Source organism: Bufo gargarizans, chromosome 3 (genome assembly GCF_014858855.1).
Source record: "Bufo gargarizans isolate SCDJY-AF-19 chromosome 3, ASM1485885v1, whole genome shotgun sequence".
Taxonomy (NCBI): Eukaryota; Metazoa; Chordata; class Amphibia; order Anura; family Bufonidae; genus Bufo; species Bufo gargarizans.
In genome coordinates, this window is record NC_058082.1 from 592,904,090 (window position 1) to 592,923,619 (window position 19,530).

Genomic DNA, 19,530 nt, shown 5'->3' on the forward strand with positions numbered 1-19,530 from the left:
CCAGCCACAGATCCCCCTGTAACAGTGCCAGCCACAGATCCCCCTGTAACAGTGCCAGCCACAGATCCCCCTGTAACAGTGCCAGCCACAGATCCCCCTGTAACAGTGCCAGCCACAGATCCCCCTGTAACAGTGCCAGCCACAGATCCCCCTGTAACAGTGCCAGCCACAGATCCCCCTGTAACAGTGCCAGCCACAGATCCCCCTGTAACAGTGCCAGCCACAGATCCCCCTGTAACAGTGCCAGCCACAGATCCCCCTGTAACAGTGCCAGCCACAGATCCCCCTGTAACAGTGCCAGCCACAGATCCCCCTGTAACAGTGCCAGCCACAGATCCCCCTGTAACAGTGCCAGCCACAGATCCCCCTGTAACAGTGCCAGCCACAGATCCCCCTGTAACAGTGCCAGCCACAGATCCCCCTGTAACAGTGCCAGCCACAGATCCCCCTGTAACAGTGCCAGCCACAGATCCCCCTGTAACAGTGCCAGCCACAGATCCCCCTGTAACGGTGCCAGCCACAGATCCCCCTGTAACGGTGCCAGCCACAGATCCCCCTGTAACGGTGCCAGCCACAGATCCCCCTGTAACGGTGCCAGCCACAGATCCCCCTGTAACGGTGCCAGCCACAGATGATCCCCCTGTAACGGTGCCAGCCACAGATGATCCCCCTGTAACGGTGCCAGCCACAGATGATCCCCCTGTAACGGTGCCAGCCACAGATGATCCCCCTGTAACGGTGCCAGCCACAGATGATCCCCCTGTAACGGTGCCAGCCACAGATGATCCCCCTGTAACGGTGCCAGCCACAGATGATCCCCCTGTAACGGTGCCAGCCACAGATGATCCCCCTGTAACGGTGCCAGCCACAGATGATCCCCCTGTAACGGTGCCAGCCACAGATGATCCCCCTGTAACGGTGCCAGCCACAGATGATCCCCCTGTAACGGTGCCAGCCACAGATGATCCCCTGTAACGGTGCCAGCCACAGATGATCCCCCTGTAACGGTGCCAGCCACAGATGATCCCCCTGTAACGGTGCCAGCCACAGATGATCCCCCTGTAACGGTGCCAGCCACAGATGATCCCCCTGTAACGGTGCCAGCCACAGATGATCCCCCTGTAACGGTGCCAGCCACAGATGATCCCCCTGTAACGGTGCCAGCCACAGATGATCCCCCTGTAACGGTGCCAGCCACAGATGATCCCCCTGTAACGGTGCCAGCCACAGATGATCCCCCTGTAACGGTGCCAGCCACAGATGATCCCCCTGTAACGGTGCCAGCCACAGATGATCCCCCTGTAACGGTGCCAGCCACAGATGATCCCCCTGTAACGGTGCCAGCCACAGATGATCCCCCTGTAACGGTGCCAGCCACAGATGATCCCCCTGTAACGGTGCCAGCCACAGATGATCCCCCTGTAACGGTGCCAGCCACAGATGATCCCCCTGTAACGGTGCCAGCCACAGATGATCCCCCTGTAACGGTGCCAGCCACAGATGATCCCCCTGTAACGGTGCCAGCCACAGATGATCCCCCTGTAACGGTGCCAGCCACAGATGATCCCCCTGTAACGGTGCCAGCCACAGATGATCCCCCTGTAACGGTGCCAGCCACAGATGATCCCCCTGTAACGGTGCCAGCCACAGATGATCCCCCTGTAACGGTGCCAGCCACAGATGATCCCCCTGTAACGGTGCCAGCCACAGATGATCCCCCTGTAACGGTGCCAGCCACAGATGATCCCCCTGTAACGGTGCCAGCCACAGATGATCCCCCTGTAACGGTGCCAGCCACAGATGATCCCCCTGTAACGGTGCCAGCCACAGATGATCCCCCTGTAACGGTGCCAGCCACAGATGATCCCCCTGTAACGGTGCCAGCCACAGATGATCCCCCTGTAACGGTGCCAGCCACAGATGATCCCCCTGTAACGGTGCCAGCCACAGATGATCCCCCTGTAACGGTGCCAGCCACAGATGATCCCCTGTAACGGTGCCAGCCACAGATGATCCCCCTGTAACGGTGCCAGCCACAGATGATCCCCCTGTAACGGTGCCAGCCACAGATGATCCCCCTGTAACGGTGCCAGCCACAGATGATCCCCCTGTAACGGTGCCAGCCACAGATGATCCCCCTGTAACGGTGCCAGCCACAGATGATCCCCCTGTAACGGTGCCAGCCACAGATGATCCCCCTGTAACGGTGCCAGCCACAGATGATCCCCCTGTAACGGTGCCAGCCACAGATGATCCCCCTGTAACGGTGCCAGCCACAGATGATCCCCCTGTAACGGTGCCAGCCACAGATGATCCCCCTGTAACGGTGCAGCCACAGATGATCCCCCTGTAACGGTGCCAGCCACAGATGATCCCCCTGTAACGGTGCCAGCCACAGATGATCCCCCTGTAACGGTGCCAGCCACAGATGATCCCCCTGTAACGGTGCCAGCCACAGATGATCCCCCTGTAACGGTGCCAGCCACAGATGATCCCCCTGTAACGGTGCCAGCCACAGATGATCCCCTGTAACGGTGCCAGCCACAGATGATCCCCCTGTAACGGTGCCAGCCACAGATGATCCCCCTGTAACGGTGCCAGCCACAGATGATCCCCCTGTAACGGTGCCAGCCACAGATGATCCCCCTGTAACGGTGCCAGCCACAGATGATCCCCCTGTAACGGTGCCAGCCACAGATGATCCCCCTGTAACGGTGCCAGCCACAGATGATCCCCCTCCCCCCCGTAACAGTGCCAGCCAGCCACAGATGATCCCCCCCCCCCCCGTAACAGTGCCAGCCAGCCACAGATGATCCCCCCCCCCCCCCGTAACAGTGCCAGCCAGCCACAGATGATCCCCCCCCCCCCCCCGTAACAGTGCCAGCCAGCCACAGATGATCCCCCCCCCCCCCCCCGTAACAGTGCCAGCCAGCCACAGATGATCCCCACCCCCCCCCCCCCCGTAACAGTGCCAGCCAGCCACAGATGATTCCCCCCCCCCCCCCGTAACAGTGCCAGCCAGCCACAGATGATCCCCCTGTAACGGTGCCAGCCACAGATCCCGATCTCCCCCCCCCCCGTAACAGTGCCAGCCAGCCACAGATCCCCCCCATAACATTACTGGCAAAGGGTGGGGGCGGCTGTTATTACTGGCACAGAGGGGATCTACTTATAACAATTTTATAGACAAATGATACTATTTACAGTTGCACGGGGGGCGCGAAATGTTTTCTTCTTCCTGGGGGGGGCATGACAGAAAATAATTGAGAAGCACTGGGCTAGGGTGACATGTGTCGTGCGACAAAAAGGGTACAACTGCACGGTGACGTATTGTGCAATAAAAAGGGTGCAACTACATGCCGACAGTAATAGTATAATTGTGTACATATTAAATAAAGTACTACTCTACTACTGATTAGCTCACTTGTAACCAGTGTTTTAGTTGCAGTCTTTCTTTTGTAGCCAGAAGTGAATCCAGTGAGAAATAGAAGTCCTTTATTTCCCGTTCCTTGTGATTCTGCCCCTGGCTTTGGGTTAAACTGCATAAAAAAACCTTCTCATGTGGATGTGTCCCTCCCAGAAATACTTCTCCCACCGTAAACTGCTTTATGTATAGTTTAGTCCCCATTTTCTTTACCTATTCTCCAGTCTTTAATCTGCCAAGTACGACCTCGTCCCCCGTCTTGTTTCTTTAACACGGAGAAGGGAGAGCAAAAAAAATAAATGTATGCCAGATTCAGCCGCAGCACCACCATTGAGGTGAATGGCTTGGGATAAACGCACACAAGAGGGTATATACTGTGGAAAATATGCAAAAAAAAGCAACTACTTAATAGTCATCACAAAAATTAACATTGAGTGGGGATTTTAAATCAACTGAACATCATCTTATACTGTGGATTTCTCAAAACGTTTCACCCTTTGTGATGCACAGCATAAAATCCACAGCAAATCCACATGTGTTTTGCTTCTATCAAATCGCTATAAAAATTGAGCCAGAACAAACTGATACGTAATATAGGCCTGGGTGTATTGCAGGACTAGGGTGCACTCTTGTACTCTTGAATCTGTGTCGCGTGCCCCTACTACACCCAAGCATTGCACTAGGAGTAACATTTATCTATCTGATCTCAGTGCTTCCTACCTTAAAGGGGGAAATGCATGCTCTTAATTGTGGTGACAGGTGTTTATGATTTTTGTGTGTATGTGATATTGATTATATTTATTTTTTTACTTTTTCTCCAGTGTAAACCGGAATATAAAGTGCCAGGGTTATATGTCATTGACTCAATTGTTCGGCAGTCTCGCCATCAGTTTGGATTTGACAAAGATGTATTTGGTCCGAGATTCATCAAGAACCTAACAGCAACTTTCCAGTGTTTGTATCTCTGTCCAACAGAAGATAAGGTAGTGCACAAACATCTTAACGTCTCTGGAAAATCCAGAGATGGTTTGGTATTGGCTTTCATGTAGACTGTCATTTGTTAAGGAGCCTCTTAAATGTTCTATACCTTTTCTTCCTTTTTTGTAATTGGAAATGTTCAATGCTTTTACATTGAGGCATTCTGGACTTTTCATCTAGGTTTAGATAGAAGTCTGTAATTGCCCCATAAGATTTTTTTTTATCCCTAGATTCTGTCCTAGTTAAAGATTGGCTTGACATGTTGTTACCTGTATTTCTTTTAGAAACTTACATTTTTCTTTTCCATTTTTTTTTTTAGAGTAAGATTGTTCGGGTATTAAACTTGTGGCAAAAAAATGGAGTATTTAAAATTGAGATCATTCAACCATTACTGGATATGGCAGCGGATGCTGCACCTGCAGAATTATTGGCTGATAGTTCTGCTAATGAAGAAGGTAGGATCTCTGTGCCATGTTAAGAGTATTTAGTAAGTCACAGGCTTTAGGGTACTTTCACCATTGCGTTGTTTTATTCCGGTAGGCAGCCTGAACTGCCTGCCTGATCAGGAAAACTGTATGCAAACGCATGTCATTTGCAGACTGATCAGGATCCTGCAATGCATTGCAATACCGGATCTGTTTTTCCAGTGTCAAAAAACGGATCTGGTATTTATTATTTTTCACAATTTTAAAGGTCTGCGCATGTGCAGACCTTGAAACCAGATCCGTTTTACCGGAACACTTGATACTGGATCCGGCATTGATGCATTTCAATGTAAACTAATGCTGGATCAGGCATTCAGGCAAGTGTTCTGGAATTTTGGCCAGAGAAAATACCGCAGCATGCTGCAGTATTTTCTCAGTCCAAAAACCACACCGTGACTGAACTGAAGACATCCTGATGCACCCTGAACGGATTGCTTTCCATTCAGAATGCATTAGGATAAAACCGATCAGTTTTTTTCCGGTATTGAGCCCGTAAGACGGAACTTAATACCGGAAAAGTTTAACGCAAGTGTGAAAGTACCCTTAGACTGCACGTACACGACCGCAGCATTAAAACCAAGTGCTCTACCTGTCCAATACAGGCAGTTCACCATAAACAGTGTGCCCTTCTCGTGTGCAGGCAGAAATATGGAACTGAAGTGACTTTTATTGTTTGTAATTAATAAGTACTATGTTTAGTTTAACCCTTTCACTACCGGAAATGTGGGTAGTGTTTGCTCAGGTGGATGAGCAATTATTGAGAAAACGAAAAAGGATGTTAAAGGATAACTCATATTTTCATCAAAAAAATCTATTTTAGCATATGTTACTGCTGCAGCCGCATTATGCATAAAGCAATCTTTAGTTTCTTCCCTTACCACTGTTTTCCTTGGGTTTTCCCCTTAGTTACAGCTGTTTTGAATCCTACATTAGGAGGATCTTCTCAAGATGGCTCCTCTGCCAGTTTCTGAGGCCAAAACTGCATTCCCTCAGGTCACATACAAACTGCTGTAACCAGCAGCTTCCTGCCAGCCAATCAGATTGGATTACTGAGAGACACGCCTCCTCACTCTGAAGCCTAATGCAGGCATGCAGTGTGAAGGACCGCCCCTCAGTCTTCCTAGCCGGAGACAGATGAGCCATAGCAACGGTCTTTTAAGGGAGCAGTGGAAATGGTCAGGAGACATTAATGAAAGCTCTTATTATAAGATATTATAAGATAATTACAGATCTTTTGGCTATAATTGACAGACTAACTCAGGTATACATGACTAGCCGTAATCTAGCAAATAAATAAAAAATATGAAAAAAACCTAATGGTACTGCCCCTAAGGCTACATTCACATGACAATATGACAAAATGGGTGTGTGACGGCAGTTTTTTTTTTCCTAATTGTAGTCTTTTGGGTTATTTACACTTTTTTTTTTTTTTTATGGCCCATGAACAGACATAAAAAAAAATTGAACGTGTTCTATTTTGTCCGTTTTCACGGACTGACAGCCTCAGTACAATTGAGCAGGAACGTTTTTAACATCAGTTTCTAAAAATGGCATCCGTAAAAAAAAAAAAATTTCCACAGCAGCCAATCACTGGCCTCAGACGTATACAGGACATACTGCTGAGGCTAGTAATTGGACTGCAGTGACCTTTGTGTATGGAACATCAATGGTACAGCCAGGAAAAAAACTGTGGGGAGCACAGCGCAGCAGAAACCTGGAAGAAAATGGGCAAGTATTGATGGTTTTGTCATTTTACAATCACATGTACAGGGGTTGCCCGAGTTTTTATTTACCTCTGGAACATACTTTTTAATCGCCCAATGCTGTATGATGCAGACTAAACAAAGGTTTATCATTTTTTGCAGGTGCTTCTCCCCCTCCTCCAACATTGCCTTTGGATCCTCCAGAAGAGGCCCCTAGCTCTGTACCTGCCGTGTCTGTTCCTCAGTTACCCAATCCAGATGCATTTGCTGCTGTAGCTCAGTTGTTTCAAAGCAGCCAAGGGCAACAGGTAACCCTCTCATTCACAGCTCTTTTGTATGATGACCTTTTTTTTTTCTCCTTTTTATTAGCAGGATGATACTAGGCCACATAACTTATTATCTAGCTGGCAAAAGGTTTCAAAGATCCTTCTTGTTTAAATTAGCTCAACTGCCTGAAATAAGAATCTAAAAAACGTAATCACATTTTAAATGCATTGCTGCTCTGGTTATATGAATGATGGACATGTCATCGCTACAGGTTAAGGGCTCATGCACACGACTGTATGCCCTCCAAGACATACAGTCCATGAGTGGGCCATTTGTCCCGGAGCGGCATTGATCGTGCACACAGGAGTACACTGCATCATAAATTACAATGATGCTGTGCACATCGGGCCGCCCGCAGGCTATTGTCCCGCACTCATATGATCTTTTTTTATTTATTTTTTATTATTATCTTGAAAAACCCCTTTAACCCCTTCACTTCCAGCACCGTACATGTGTGGCACTGCTCAAACATGGCGCCTGCTCATGGGGCTTATGGAGGTCAGAATATGGTGATATAAAAAATAAAAAACTTTTCTCGGTTTAAATTTATTTTTACACTATTTAGACATAAATAACCTATACATATGTGGTATCGTTGTAATAGCCACTTGTGCATTTTCTGCCACTGTTTTGCAGTGTATCCACCCTCAGATTTACGCCTCATTCACACAGCCATTACTTGGCCGTTCTGTGCACTGGGGACTGCAATTTGCGGTCTCCAATGCACAGGCAGCATCCATGCAGATTCTGCAGACGGATCCAGACTCAATTCAACTTGAATGAGTCCGTGATCCGGCCGCACTGCAAAGAAATAAATAAAATGTTCTATTATTTTGCTGTTAGGAGGCATGGAGAGGAACCCCACGGAAGCATTCTGTAGTGTTTCTGTGGGGTTCCGTGCCTCCGTTCGGCACTGCACCTTTTGGATTGTGGACCCATTTAAGTGAATGGATCCGCATCCGTGATGCGGTGCACAAGTGGCCAGCGCCCGTATATTGCGGACCCGCTGTTTGCTGTCCACGATACGAGCATGGATGGGCAACACCTGTGTGCATAAGGTCTTGGGCTCATCAATTGGTGCTAATCTGCATGTAGACACCAGCGCAGTTTCTGTGCTAAAATCACACCAAGATTGTGCCATGTCACTGGGTAACATGATTGGCTAATCTTCACCGAAATAAATGGTGGGGCAGATTCCCATTACAATAGTGGGAGACTGATTCCACAGAAATCTGCACACAAAATACAGCATGTGAAAAAGCTCTAAGGCTGTGTTATACATTTACTCCATTTAAGGCTACTTTCACACTAGCGTTCGTCGGTCCGCTCGTGAGCTCCGTTTGAAGGTGCTCGCGAGCGGACCCGAACGCCTCCGTCCAGCCCTGATGCAGTCTGAATGGAGCGGATCCGCTCAGACTGCATCAGTCTGGCGGCGTTCAGCCTCCGCTCGCCTCCGCACGGCCAAGCAGCGTTCAGCTGTCCGCCTGGCCGTGCGGAGGCGAGCGGATCCGTTCAGACTTACAATGTAAGTCAATGGGAACGGATCCGCTTGAAGATGACACCATATGGCTCAATCTTCAAGCGGATCCGTCCTCCATTGACTTTACATTGAAGGTCTGAACGGATCCGCTCAGGCATCTTGCGCACTGTTATTAATGCAGACGGATCCGTACTGAACGGAGCCTCCGTCTGCATTAATATGATCAGATCCGTTCAGAACGGATCCGATCAAGCGCTAGTGTGAAAGTAGCCTAAGGCTAAATGCACACGATCAGGATTGTGTGCGGAAAATCCGCACCATAGGTCATATACATTGTATTCTATGAGAATTTGAAACTCGCAATGCACACGATGCAGATTTTTTCCCACGCAGATTTTGACTTGCGGTGCTGATTTTAAAATTGGCAGCATGTCAATTTATTTTATTTTTCCTGACTGGATTTTCTTCATTCACTTAGTAAAATCCGCACACAAATCCGTACCAATTAATGCGGATTGACCGCACAGATTTGCCTACGAACACCTGCAGATTTCAGTGCGGATTATCCACACATGAATCCTTAACGTGTGCATGTACCCTTAAGGGGTGGTACCATCACATACAATGGGGGCATATCAATACGATATGCCCCCATTGTAAGATAGATGCGGGTCCCAGAGGTGGCACCTACGAGAACGGAGCAGGGAAATGAATGGAGGGCACACTGCGCATGCGCAGCTGCCCTCCATTCATTTCAATGGGGCCGCCGAAAATAGCTGAGCGCTGCCTTGGCTATTTCAGTCTCCCCCATAGAAATGAATGGAAGCAGGGGCCGCGCGTGCGCTAGAATTCATTTGTTTGGGAGCAGTGTTTGGTGGTGGACGGACCCCGGGAAACCTGGGGTGCTCAAGCCACAGCTCTTCCCGCTCTGTTCTCCTTGTAGGTGCGGGTCCCAGTGATATGCCCCCATTGTATGTGGTGGGAATACCCCTTTAATTGGTTATGCCATTTTAGACATTTTTTTTCTCTGTGTTCAAACTTTTACTGACTTGCTTCTCCATAGCTTCAGCAGATTCTACAGACTTTCCAGCAGCCCCCAAAACCACAGTCTCCAGTTATAGATGAAAATGTTTATGCTCAGGTACCAACTACTGCTCCTCAAATGAATCCAATGTCACATCAGTCTGAGAGGAAAACTGCTTTTGACAAGGTGACTCTTCTTTAAAGTATCTTTACACCAGAACTGACATTCTGCTGCAATATATATTCATAAAAGTTTCCTTTGTAGTTACTTGACAGATTTGATTATGATGATGAGCCTGAAGCAGCTGATGAGACAAAGAAAGAGGCTTCAAGCCCCTCTGCTTCCCCTCCTCAGCCGCCTTTGTGAGTACATTTATGAAATATGACCTATATCTACTGAATGACTAAAGGGAAACAATTGTCAGTGTAAAGTGTATTTCTTAACTTTAGAAACTGAATTGTCTTCAGGTCATGCGCTCCTGAATAATGTGGTTACTTGCCCGTATTATCCTGGGACTGGGGTGAAGGTATAAATTGCAGTTTTTTAAAAAAAAAAGTTTTTTTTAAATATTTATTTTTATTGCATTGCAGCCAGTTCCCCGGAGAGGCTATGCAGCCCCATCCATCATTTTCGCAAATCCCAGGGCAAATGCCAAACATGGATCAGTTTCAAGCAATTCAGCCACGGATGATTGGTATGCCCCAGGAGCCTCTACTTAGTCAAGTATGTTTATATAAACCTAATAACTGTCCTTTAACTATGGGGCTGATTGTCTTTCACTTCAACTTGGCTTATTTTATTTTGCTTTTAGAATCCAGTCCCACCAACTGGACAAATGCTTGGATTTGGAATGCTTGCACCTCAGACTTACCCTACCATGGTTCCACCTGTAGTTTCCCAGGCATCACCTCAGCCATTTCTCCCAGCTTCTTTTTCAGCACAACAGAATGATGTACAGATGGCGAAAGAGTCTCAACAGGTACATTTAATCACTAGTATTGTTTCAATGCAATTATGTTAAATCCTTGTTTTTTTGGACTACAAGACACTAAAAAGTGCCTGCATCTTACAGCCTGCAGTCAGGGTGGTCCAGCAGTGCTAGGACCCCTCTGACTGCTACCTTTATGATCCAGCAGAGCAATCGTACAGTGCCAGATCAACGAGAGAGGTGTGTGTGTGTGTGTATATATATGTGTATATATATTGCAGGTGGTAGAGGAGGCTGAATGATCTTTCAACTCATGAGAGAAACACAGCCCAGAGGAGAAGAAATCTCAGACTAACTGCAGCTTGAGGACCTTTGATGTCCCGCCTGGGAGGAGTCAGATTAGGTAGAAAAGAAAAAGAATATTCAGTAGCTACTGTACACTGTAGCTTTTGATTTTTATTAAAGATAGTATATAGGAGGCATGTGGATCTACTGTGCGCGTGGCAGGGCTGTCTGGATCTACTGTGCGCGTGGCAGGGCTGTCTGGATCTACTGTGCGCGTGGCAGGGCTGTCTGGATCTACTGTGCGCGTGGCAGGGCTGTCTGGATCTACTGTGCGCGTGGCAGGGCTGTCTGGATCTACTGTGCGCGTGGCAGGGCTGTCTGGATCTACTGTGCGCGTGGCAGGGCTGTCTGGATCTACTGTGCGCGTGGCAGGGCTGTCTGGATCTACTGTGCGCGTGGCAGGGCTGTCTGGATCTACTGTGCGCGTGGCAGGGCTGTCTGGATCTACTGTGCGCGTGGCAGGGCTGTCTGGATCTACTGTGCGCGTGGCAGGGCTGTCTGGATCTACTGTGCGCGTGGCAGGGCTGTCTGGATCTACTGTGCGCGTGGCAGGGCTGTCTGGATCTACTGTGCGCGTGGCAGGGCTGTCTGGATCTACTGTGCGCGTGGCAGGGCTGTCTGGGTGCTGCAGAGCTGCTTTATGTATTTGTATAATGCCATGGCCATTGAAAAGAGCGAATACTTGAAATAAATAATATAGCAGAGCAGGCATGGTAAAACAGTGCAGAGCAATACCGGAGACAAACATAAGAAGACACATAATCATGTGACCACATGTTCCATTGTTTGTTCCAGTGGTCAGAAGGGTTAACAGGAGCTGATTGTAAACTATTAACCCCCTTTACTCAACACTATTAAATTTAGTAACACTGACGCCTCCACTTCATTAAACTGCTAAAATTAAGTGGAAAATATTTATTTTCTAGTTCTGCAAACGGGCCTTATTCTCCATTCTTTTTTCGCCCAAAACAGCAAAAACCTAATGGTGCTGGGCCCTAAGGCTACATTCACATGACAATATGAAAAAAACAGGTCTCCACTGACTAAACTGAGTCTTAATCTGAAAAATATGGCAACTACTAAAGTCTTTTCCAGTTTTTGTTTTGGTGCACCAGCATCTCATTCCCAGACTTTGGTCTCTGCATGCAGAAGCCAGTGTTCACTCTGCTGCTCTATGATTTAGCTGTGGGAAGATGTATGTGGTCTGTTGGTGGCCACCTTTCAGTCGCATGCTAATATTTTGTTGAAAAAACTGGTGCAGAGATGCTGCTGCGAGCACTCTGCCTCCTTTTGCTTTCATCTCCTCTGCTCAGCTTTTCAAGTGTTTTGAGTACAAATCTCATATAGTAAAGGTACCTAAACTGATATTTTTGAAATAAAATTTAGTTTGGTTTGGTTTTTAACTGAGAGAATATGCATTTAAGAGCTCATGCACACAAACATGTGCTGGCCTTGTCCATAGGGTGGCCCGCAATACTTGAATGTGTCCACAACCCGGAAGATATGGAGCGGAAGGCCACGGAAGCACTACAAAGCGCTTCTCTGGCATTTCGGCCCGTGCCTCTGCACAGAAAAAATAAGAACCTGCTCTATATTTTTGCGGTGAGGTTCAAGTTGAATCAGTCTGTCTGTCAACGCAGGCTAAACGGTCGGTGCCCGTGCATTGGGAGCAATTTGTTGTCCGCAATGCTCGGCACACGTTCGTGTGCATGAGCCTTAAGTCTACCTGATAATATTTGCCTAGAAGTTTTGTTAACTTGAAGTCAGATGTCAATGTAAAGCCAAGTTGTAATTTGAAAAATTACATTTTTAGTTCTCAAGATTTTTTTTTTTCCACTCTCCTTAGGATGTTCCTATGGATGTAGAAGAACAGAGTGTCCAAGAATCCAAACGACAGATGACAGATCGTCAGAAGTCTGCATCAAGGTATACTTGATTAGAATTTAATATATATATATATTACAAACCAAAAGTTTGGACACGCCTTCTCATTCAAAGAGTTGTCTTTATTTTCATGACTATGAAAATTGTAGATTCACACTGAAGGCATCAAAACTATGAATTAACACATGTGGAATTATATACATAACAAAAAAGTGTGAAACAACTGAAAATGTCATTCTAGGTTCTTCAAAGTAGCCACCTTTTGCTTTGATTACTGCTTTGCACACTCTTGGCATTCTCTTGATGAGCTTCAAGAGGTAGTCACCTGAAATGGTTTTCACTTCACAGGTGTGCCCGGTCAGGTTTAATAAGTGGGATTTCTTGCCTTATAAATGGGGTTGGGACCATCAGTTGCGTTGTGGAGAAGTCGGGTGGATACACAGCTGATAGTCCTACTGAATAGACTGTTAGAATTTGTATTATGGCAAGAAAAAAGCAGCTAAGTAAAGAAAAACGAGTGGCCATAATTACTTTAAGAAATGAAGGTCAGTCAGTCCGAAAAATTGGGAAAACTTTGAAAGTGTCCCCAAGTGCAGTCACAAAAACCATCAAGCGCTACAAAGAAACAGGCTCACATGCGGACCGCCCCAGGAAAGGAAGACCAAGAGTCACCTCTGCTGCGGAGGATAAGTTCATCGGAGTCGCCAGCCTCAGAAATCGCAGGTTAACAGCAGCTCAGATTAGAGACCAGGTCAATGCCACACAGAGTTCTAGCAGCAGACACATCTCTAGAACAACTGTTAAGAGGAGACTGTGTGAATCAGGCCTTCATGGTAGAATATCTGCTAGGAAACCACTGCTAAGGACAGACAACAAGCAGAAGAGACTTGTTTGGGCTAAAGAACACAAGGAATGGACATTAGACCAGTGGAAATCTGTGCTTTGGTCTGATGAGTCCAAATTTGAGATCTTTGGTTCCAACCACCGTGTCTTTGTGCGACGCAGAAAAAGTGAACGGATGGACTCTACATGCCTGGTTCCCACAGTGAAGCATGGAGGAGGAGCTGTGATGGTGTGGGGGTGCTTTGCTGGTGACACTGTTGGGGATTTATTCAAAATTGAAGGCATACTGAACCAGCATGGCTACCACAGCATCTTGCAGCGGCATGCTATTCCATCCGGTTTGCGTTTAGTTGAAAAATAAATGATGGTCCAACAGGACAATGACCCCAAACACACCTCCAGGCTGTGTAAGGACTATTTGACCATGAAGGAGAGTGATGGGGTGCTGCGCCAGATGACCTAGCCTCCACAGTCACCGGACCTGAACCCAATCGAGATGGTTTGGGGTGAGCTGGACCGCAGAGTGAAGGCAAAAGGGCCAACAAGTGCTAAGCATCTCTGGGAACTCCTTCAAGACTGTTGGAATACCATTTCAGGTGACTACCTCTTGAAGCTCATTAAGAGAATGCAAAGAGTGTGCAAAGCAGTAATCAAAGCAAAAGTTGGCTACTTTGAAGAACCTAGAATGACATATTTTCAGTAGTTTCACACTTTTTTTTGTTATGTATATAATTTCACGTGTTAATTCATAGTTTTGATGCCTTCAGTGTGAATCTACAATTTTCATAGTCATGAAAATAAAGACAACTCTTTGAATGAGAAGGTGTCCAAACTTTTGGTCTGTACTGTATATAGATTTGAGAGATTTGAGTCCTTCAATTACTCCAGTAAAATGAGCCAATCTACTTCGGATGAAACAACCGAAGTCGATTCGCATAAAACTTCATTCCAATACTGTACGGAGCAGGAGCTCCATATAGTATTAGAATGTATTGGCTCTGATGAGCCGAAGTTATTGCTTCTCGAAGTCTCACGGGTGATAACTTCATAAATTAATTTGTACTGTAAAAAAAAACATTTCCCGAACTCTAATTCGGTATTTGCGTGAAGCAATGAAAAAATGGCAAATCGGCCTTTTTTAGCCTTTTTTCAGTTACGCCATTCGCTAATATATAATTTTTTTTTTTTTTTTTTTTTTTTTATATTATACACATACATACATATACTTTTAATAGTATGGGCGTTTTCGGTCACAGTGATACCCATGATGTTTATATTTATTGTTATTTAGTTGTTTTTTTAATTATATGGAAAGCTGAGTGGTTTAAACTTTTTTTTAAATATATTTTTAAAAAATTTTGTGATTATTTTGAAGCTTATATATGAGCCTATAAATTGTTTTTTAATTTTGTACTATCAGGGATTTTTAAAATGGGCTTTGAACTGAAAACTTCTCATTTCTTATCCTGGCCTGCCATCTGGTGGCCAAAATAAGAATTGCAGCATGAACACTATCAGCCTCGTTAGCGAGGCTCATATTCAGCGCAACCAACAATGCCCTCATTGGCTGCAGGGGGTGTCGGGTTTTGCGCATTTAGATCCCGTGATCTCACTTGTTCACAACATCTAAATCCTTTAATTACTGCGATCAGCATTATTGCCGGTCATGGTAATTAGCTGCAGGTCTCTGCTGTTTGAAACAGCAGACACTTTCCGGCCATGATGCCCTCTACACGTGCAAGTGGGCTCCATGTTCCCACATTGCTCTAGCGCCGTACATGTAAATTTTTGTTGACTTTCAGTGCTATAGAATTGTTGGAGTAGTGTCCAAACTGTAATAATAATAAGCATATGTATTTTTTTTTTATTCTCTCTCTCGCTCTCTAGATCACCAAAAAGGAGGCGATCCAGGTCCGGTTCACGTTCACGCCGTTCTAGACATAGACGCTCGCGTTCTCGATCTCGTGACAGACGCCGCCACTCCCCAAAATCGCGTTCCCAAGAAAAGCGTGACCGTGAAAAGGAACGGGAGCGTAGAATGAAGGGACTTCCCTCTATTAAATCTGAGGCCGTTAGTGGTGAGTTTCTGATTTGTGTAGTAAAATCCCTTTAACCCCTTAGTGACCAGCCTGTTTTAGGCCTTACTGACCAAGCGTTTTTCTTCCATTATTTATAGTCCCCTCCCAAGAGCTATAACATTTTTTTTTTTTTTTTTTTTTTTTTTTTGCGGGGCAAGTTTTAGTTTTTAATTCTGCCGTTTTGGGGAACACAACTTTGTGATTAGCTTTTATTAACTCTTTCTAGGTGGGAGATGTTAATAAAAGGCAATACAGCCACTGTACATATCCATTTTGCGGCTTTCATTTTTCGGCATAAATAACAGCCTGTTTATTCACACAGTCTGCTCCGTCTGTCACCGCTTACACGCAGCAAGCATTTGTCAAAAATGGCTTTGTCCTTTTAAGGGGTTCTGCAGTTTTTTAAACTGATGATCTATCCTCTGGACCCCCGCCGATCAGATGCTTATGATCTAGCCAGAGGATAGAGCATCAGTTTAAAAAAACTGCAGAACCTCTTCAAGGTAAAAACTGGCCTGGGGTAGAAGGGGTTAAGGGAATGTTAGTTTCTTGCAGTACAGTCAGTACTACTGTTTAAATTATCTACAGCTATTTGTGGTTATCTTGTCCTAGTTGTTTGAGGTATCGGTATTTCTCGCCCATTTTCCTTGGGGGACACAGACCTTGGGTATAGCTCAGCTCCCTAGGAGGCGTGACACTAAGTAAAACTGTTAAGCCCCTCCTCCATCAGCTATACCCTCAGCCTGGAGATAGAGGCTACCAGTTTTAGCTTAGTGTCCAAGGAGGCAAGACACTCCCTGCTACTGCAGGGCTGTTTTCTCCTTGTTATTTTTACTTTTTCTTCTAATTTTGTTATTTTATTTTTTCCTAGGGATACCAGAGACGCATTAGACCTCTCTGCTCTCCCGGGGTTGAGCTGCGCCAGTGCCAACTTATCTGCACTGCTGCCTCCCCCACAGAAGCAATAGGAGGATCTGGGCAGCAATGGCTCCCCTACATCCCGCCAGCTAGGGGGTCGCCCGCACGCCAAGCCCCTCTTCCAGCTTCCTGCCACTGCGGTGCCAGTGGCTGAAGGGGCGACCCTGCTGGAAAGGACTGAGGGTGAAGACGTCGGACGGTGAGATGGCTATTCCAGCCCATACCCCGTCCCTATCTGCAGCATCTACCCCTCTGGGTAAGGGGGGCACCCGTGGTCGCTCATTCTGAGCGCTCATCTGCAGGACAATGCAGCACAGCAGCATCCTCAGCACCCCCACGCCGTTCCCCCCCACGCTGCTATCTTTCTCCAGGGGCGGAGCTCCCCCCTCCCCCTCATTCGGGGCTGACTCCATTTTTCTCTTCTCTCTCCCCCTTCCCGCCGAGAACGGGGGGCAGGGCTTAGCGGTCCCGGCAGGGGGCGGGGCTTACGCGCGCGTCATTTTGGGGGCGGAGCTACGTTCTCCTTCACAGGAGACATTTCAAGCGCTGGAGGGGGCGGAGCTTGTTCCCCGTGCTTTCTGCTGAGGTTTCCCGCGCTTCCTCACTCCTGACAGGAAGCTGGGACACGGTGGGGGACTCTAACCTCCTGTGTACATCGCTCGGCTTCTGTGGGCGCTCTCTGCTGCTCACTGCTGTTCACTGCTTCTCTGCTGCTGCTGATCTGGGCCATCTCCTGACGTTCTTCTGAGGCACTGGTAGGACAGTTAACCCTCTCCTAACCCTCCTGGTCATAGCTGCTATAACCCTTTGTGGTCTCTATATTAGAGTACAACCACACTTCAGCATGTCAGATCCCACAGGTGCCCCCAAACCCTGGTACCATGCCTGTACCGCCTGTAAGGAACTTTTTCCGCGGGGGCAATCTGAGCCGCATTGCCTTGCATGTCAGGCCCCGGTGCAGGGCCCGCTTCCCGCTGCGCCCCCCGGTGCCTCTGAACCCCCTGACTGGGCTAGGTCTCTGTCTCTGTCTCAGGCGGTGGAAAGCCTTACACACGTAGTGGGCCGTCTCGTGGATAGACCGCCTCTCCCGCAGGCTGCCACAATCCCTGTCGCACCCGCTGGGACTACCGTTTCTGCCGCCCCCACTGGTTCCCTGCCTCCCAGCGAATCTTCCAGGGCCCGGCATACTCAGAAACGTTCAAGGGTTGAGCGCACATCTTCTCCAGATGCTTCGCTCTCTCCGCCATGCGTGCGAGCTCAGTCAAGTCTATCCTCTCAAAGGGATACGCTTTCTGAGGGAGAACTGGCGGATTCGGACGTGGACATGGACTCAGAGCTTCCGTCCAAATTGGCGTCCGCGGTGGGGCATCTTGTCACTAGCATCCGTGATACCTTTCAGCTACACGATGACCCCCCCAGCTCTGAACAGGCCGGCGTGTCCTTTCTCCGCCCCAAACAGGCCTCCAAGGTTTTTCCCATACACGCTGATTTTTCTTCTGTGGTATCCAAGGCTTGGACTCGGCCTAACGTCCGCTTTATTACACCCAAAAAGCTGGACATTTGTTATCCCTTTCCAGCGGATTCTGTGACCACGTGGACATCCCCGCCTAAGGTTGATCCTCCCGTGGCTCGCCTGTCCAAAAGCACTACTATTCCTGTACAGGACGGATCTTCCCTCCAGTCTGTTGAGGACCGTCGTACGGAATCCCTCTCCAAGGCCATATTTACTGCCTCTGGTTCGGCCCTTAGACCGGTCTTTGCCTCCGCCTGGGTTGGCAAAGCGGTCTCTGAATGGGGTTTGCAACTGGAACGGGAGTTAGGGTCGGACGTCCCTGTTCAGGACCTCCGTTCCTTAGCCCAACTAATTGTTCAGGCCGGAAAATTCGTCTGTGAGGCCTCCCTTGATGCGGGTGCCCTCATTGCCCGTTCCTCTGCCCTGGCAGTTTCTGTCAGGAGGGAACTCTGGCTGAAGGTTTGGGCGGCGGACGCCGCTTCCAAACGCTCTTTGGCCGGCCTACCATTCACGGGTTCCCGCCTGTTCGGAACCCGTCTGGACGAACTTATATCAGAGGCCACGGGTGGGAAGAGTACTCACCTCCCCCAGTCCAGGCCAATGGGCGCCCCCCGTGGTCGCGCTGGTTCGTCCCATTTTCGGTCCTTTCGCAAGCCCACCGGGTCTAGACCCGCGGCCAGTTCTTCTTCCTCTGGCCCAGCCCAGGATAGACGCAAGAAGCCGTTTTTTCGGACGCAACCTACCTGGCGCAAGTCCCAGCCTGCACGGGCTCCCACAGGCCAGCAGCCCTCTGCCTGAAGGTGCGCCCCCACCCACCCGGGTGGGGGGCCGCCTTCTCCTATTCAGGAACGTATGGCGGGCCCACATCTCAGACGCATGGGCGCTCGAGATTGTATCTTGCGGATACAAAATCGAATTTGCGTCCATTCCGCCAGACCGTTTCTTCCGATCCCGTCCTCCGCGAGATCCTGTACGAGTGGCCGCCTTCTTCGCGGCCATTCACTCTCTAATGGACAAGGGTGTCGTCGCCCCCGTGCCTCCGACGGAAAGGTTCAGGGGGTTCTACTCGAACCTCTTTGTGGTTCCCAAGAAGGAAGGCTCAGTGCGTCCGATCTTGGACCTAAAACGCCTGAACCGTTTTCTCCGACTGCAGAGATTCCGGATGGAGTCTCTCAGGTCCGCAGTGGCCTCCCTGGAAAGAGGGGATTTCATGGCCTCAATCGACATTCAGGATGCATACCTCCACGTTCCGGTTGCTCCATGTCATCACCGCTTCCTGCGCTTCGCGGTGGGGGACGATCACTTCCAATTCGTCGCCCTTCCCTTTGGTCTGGCGACGGCTCCTCGAGTGTTCACCAAGGTCCTGGCCCCTGTCTTGGCCCTTCTACGTTCAAGAAGTGTTTTTCTTCTCCCATACTTGGACGACATCCTGGTCAAGGCACCCTCCTTCTCTCAGACATCCCGCAGTGTGGAACTCACTCTGGAGACCCTGACGCGGTTCGGTTGGATTATCAACCACCCCAAATCTTCCCTTACCCCCTCCAGACGGCTGATCTTCCTGGGGATGCTCCTGGATACAGAGTTGGCGGAGGTCCGCCTT

The 19,530-nt window shown here is 48.3% G+C and overlaps 1 protein-coding gene across 1 annotated transcript in view; it reads left to right on the forward strand.

Moving 5' to 3' along the window:
* SCAF4 (SR-related CTD associated factor 4) overlaps positions 1-19,530 on the forward strand; it is a 120,083-nt gene that overhangs the window by 38,948 nt on the left and 61,605 nt on the right. The window contains 9 exon segments of the mRNA XM_044284401.1: positions 4,246-4,407; positions 4,722-4,857; positions 6,753-6,898; positions 9,461-9,607; positions 9,686-9,783; positions 10,012-10,144; positions 10,233-10,400; positions 12,541-12,620; positions 15,309-15,499. Of these exon segments, the coding sequence (XP_044140336.1) occupies positions 4,246-4,407; positions 4,722-4,857; positions 6,753-6,898; positions 9,461-9,607; positions 9,686-9,783; positions 10,012-10,144; positions 10,233-10,400; positions 12,541-12,620; positions 15,309-15,499 (1,261 nt within the window).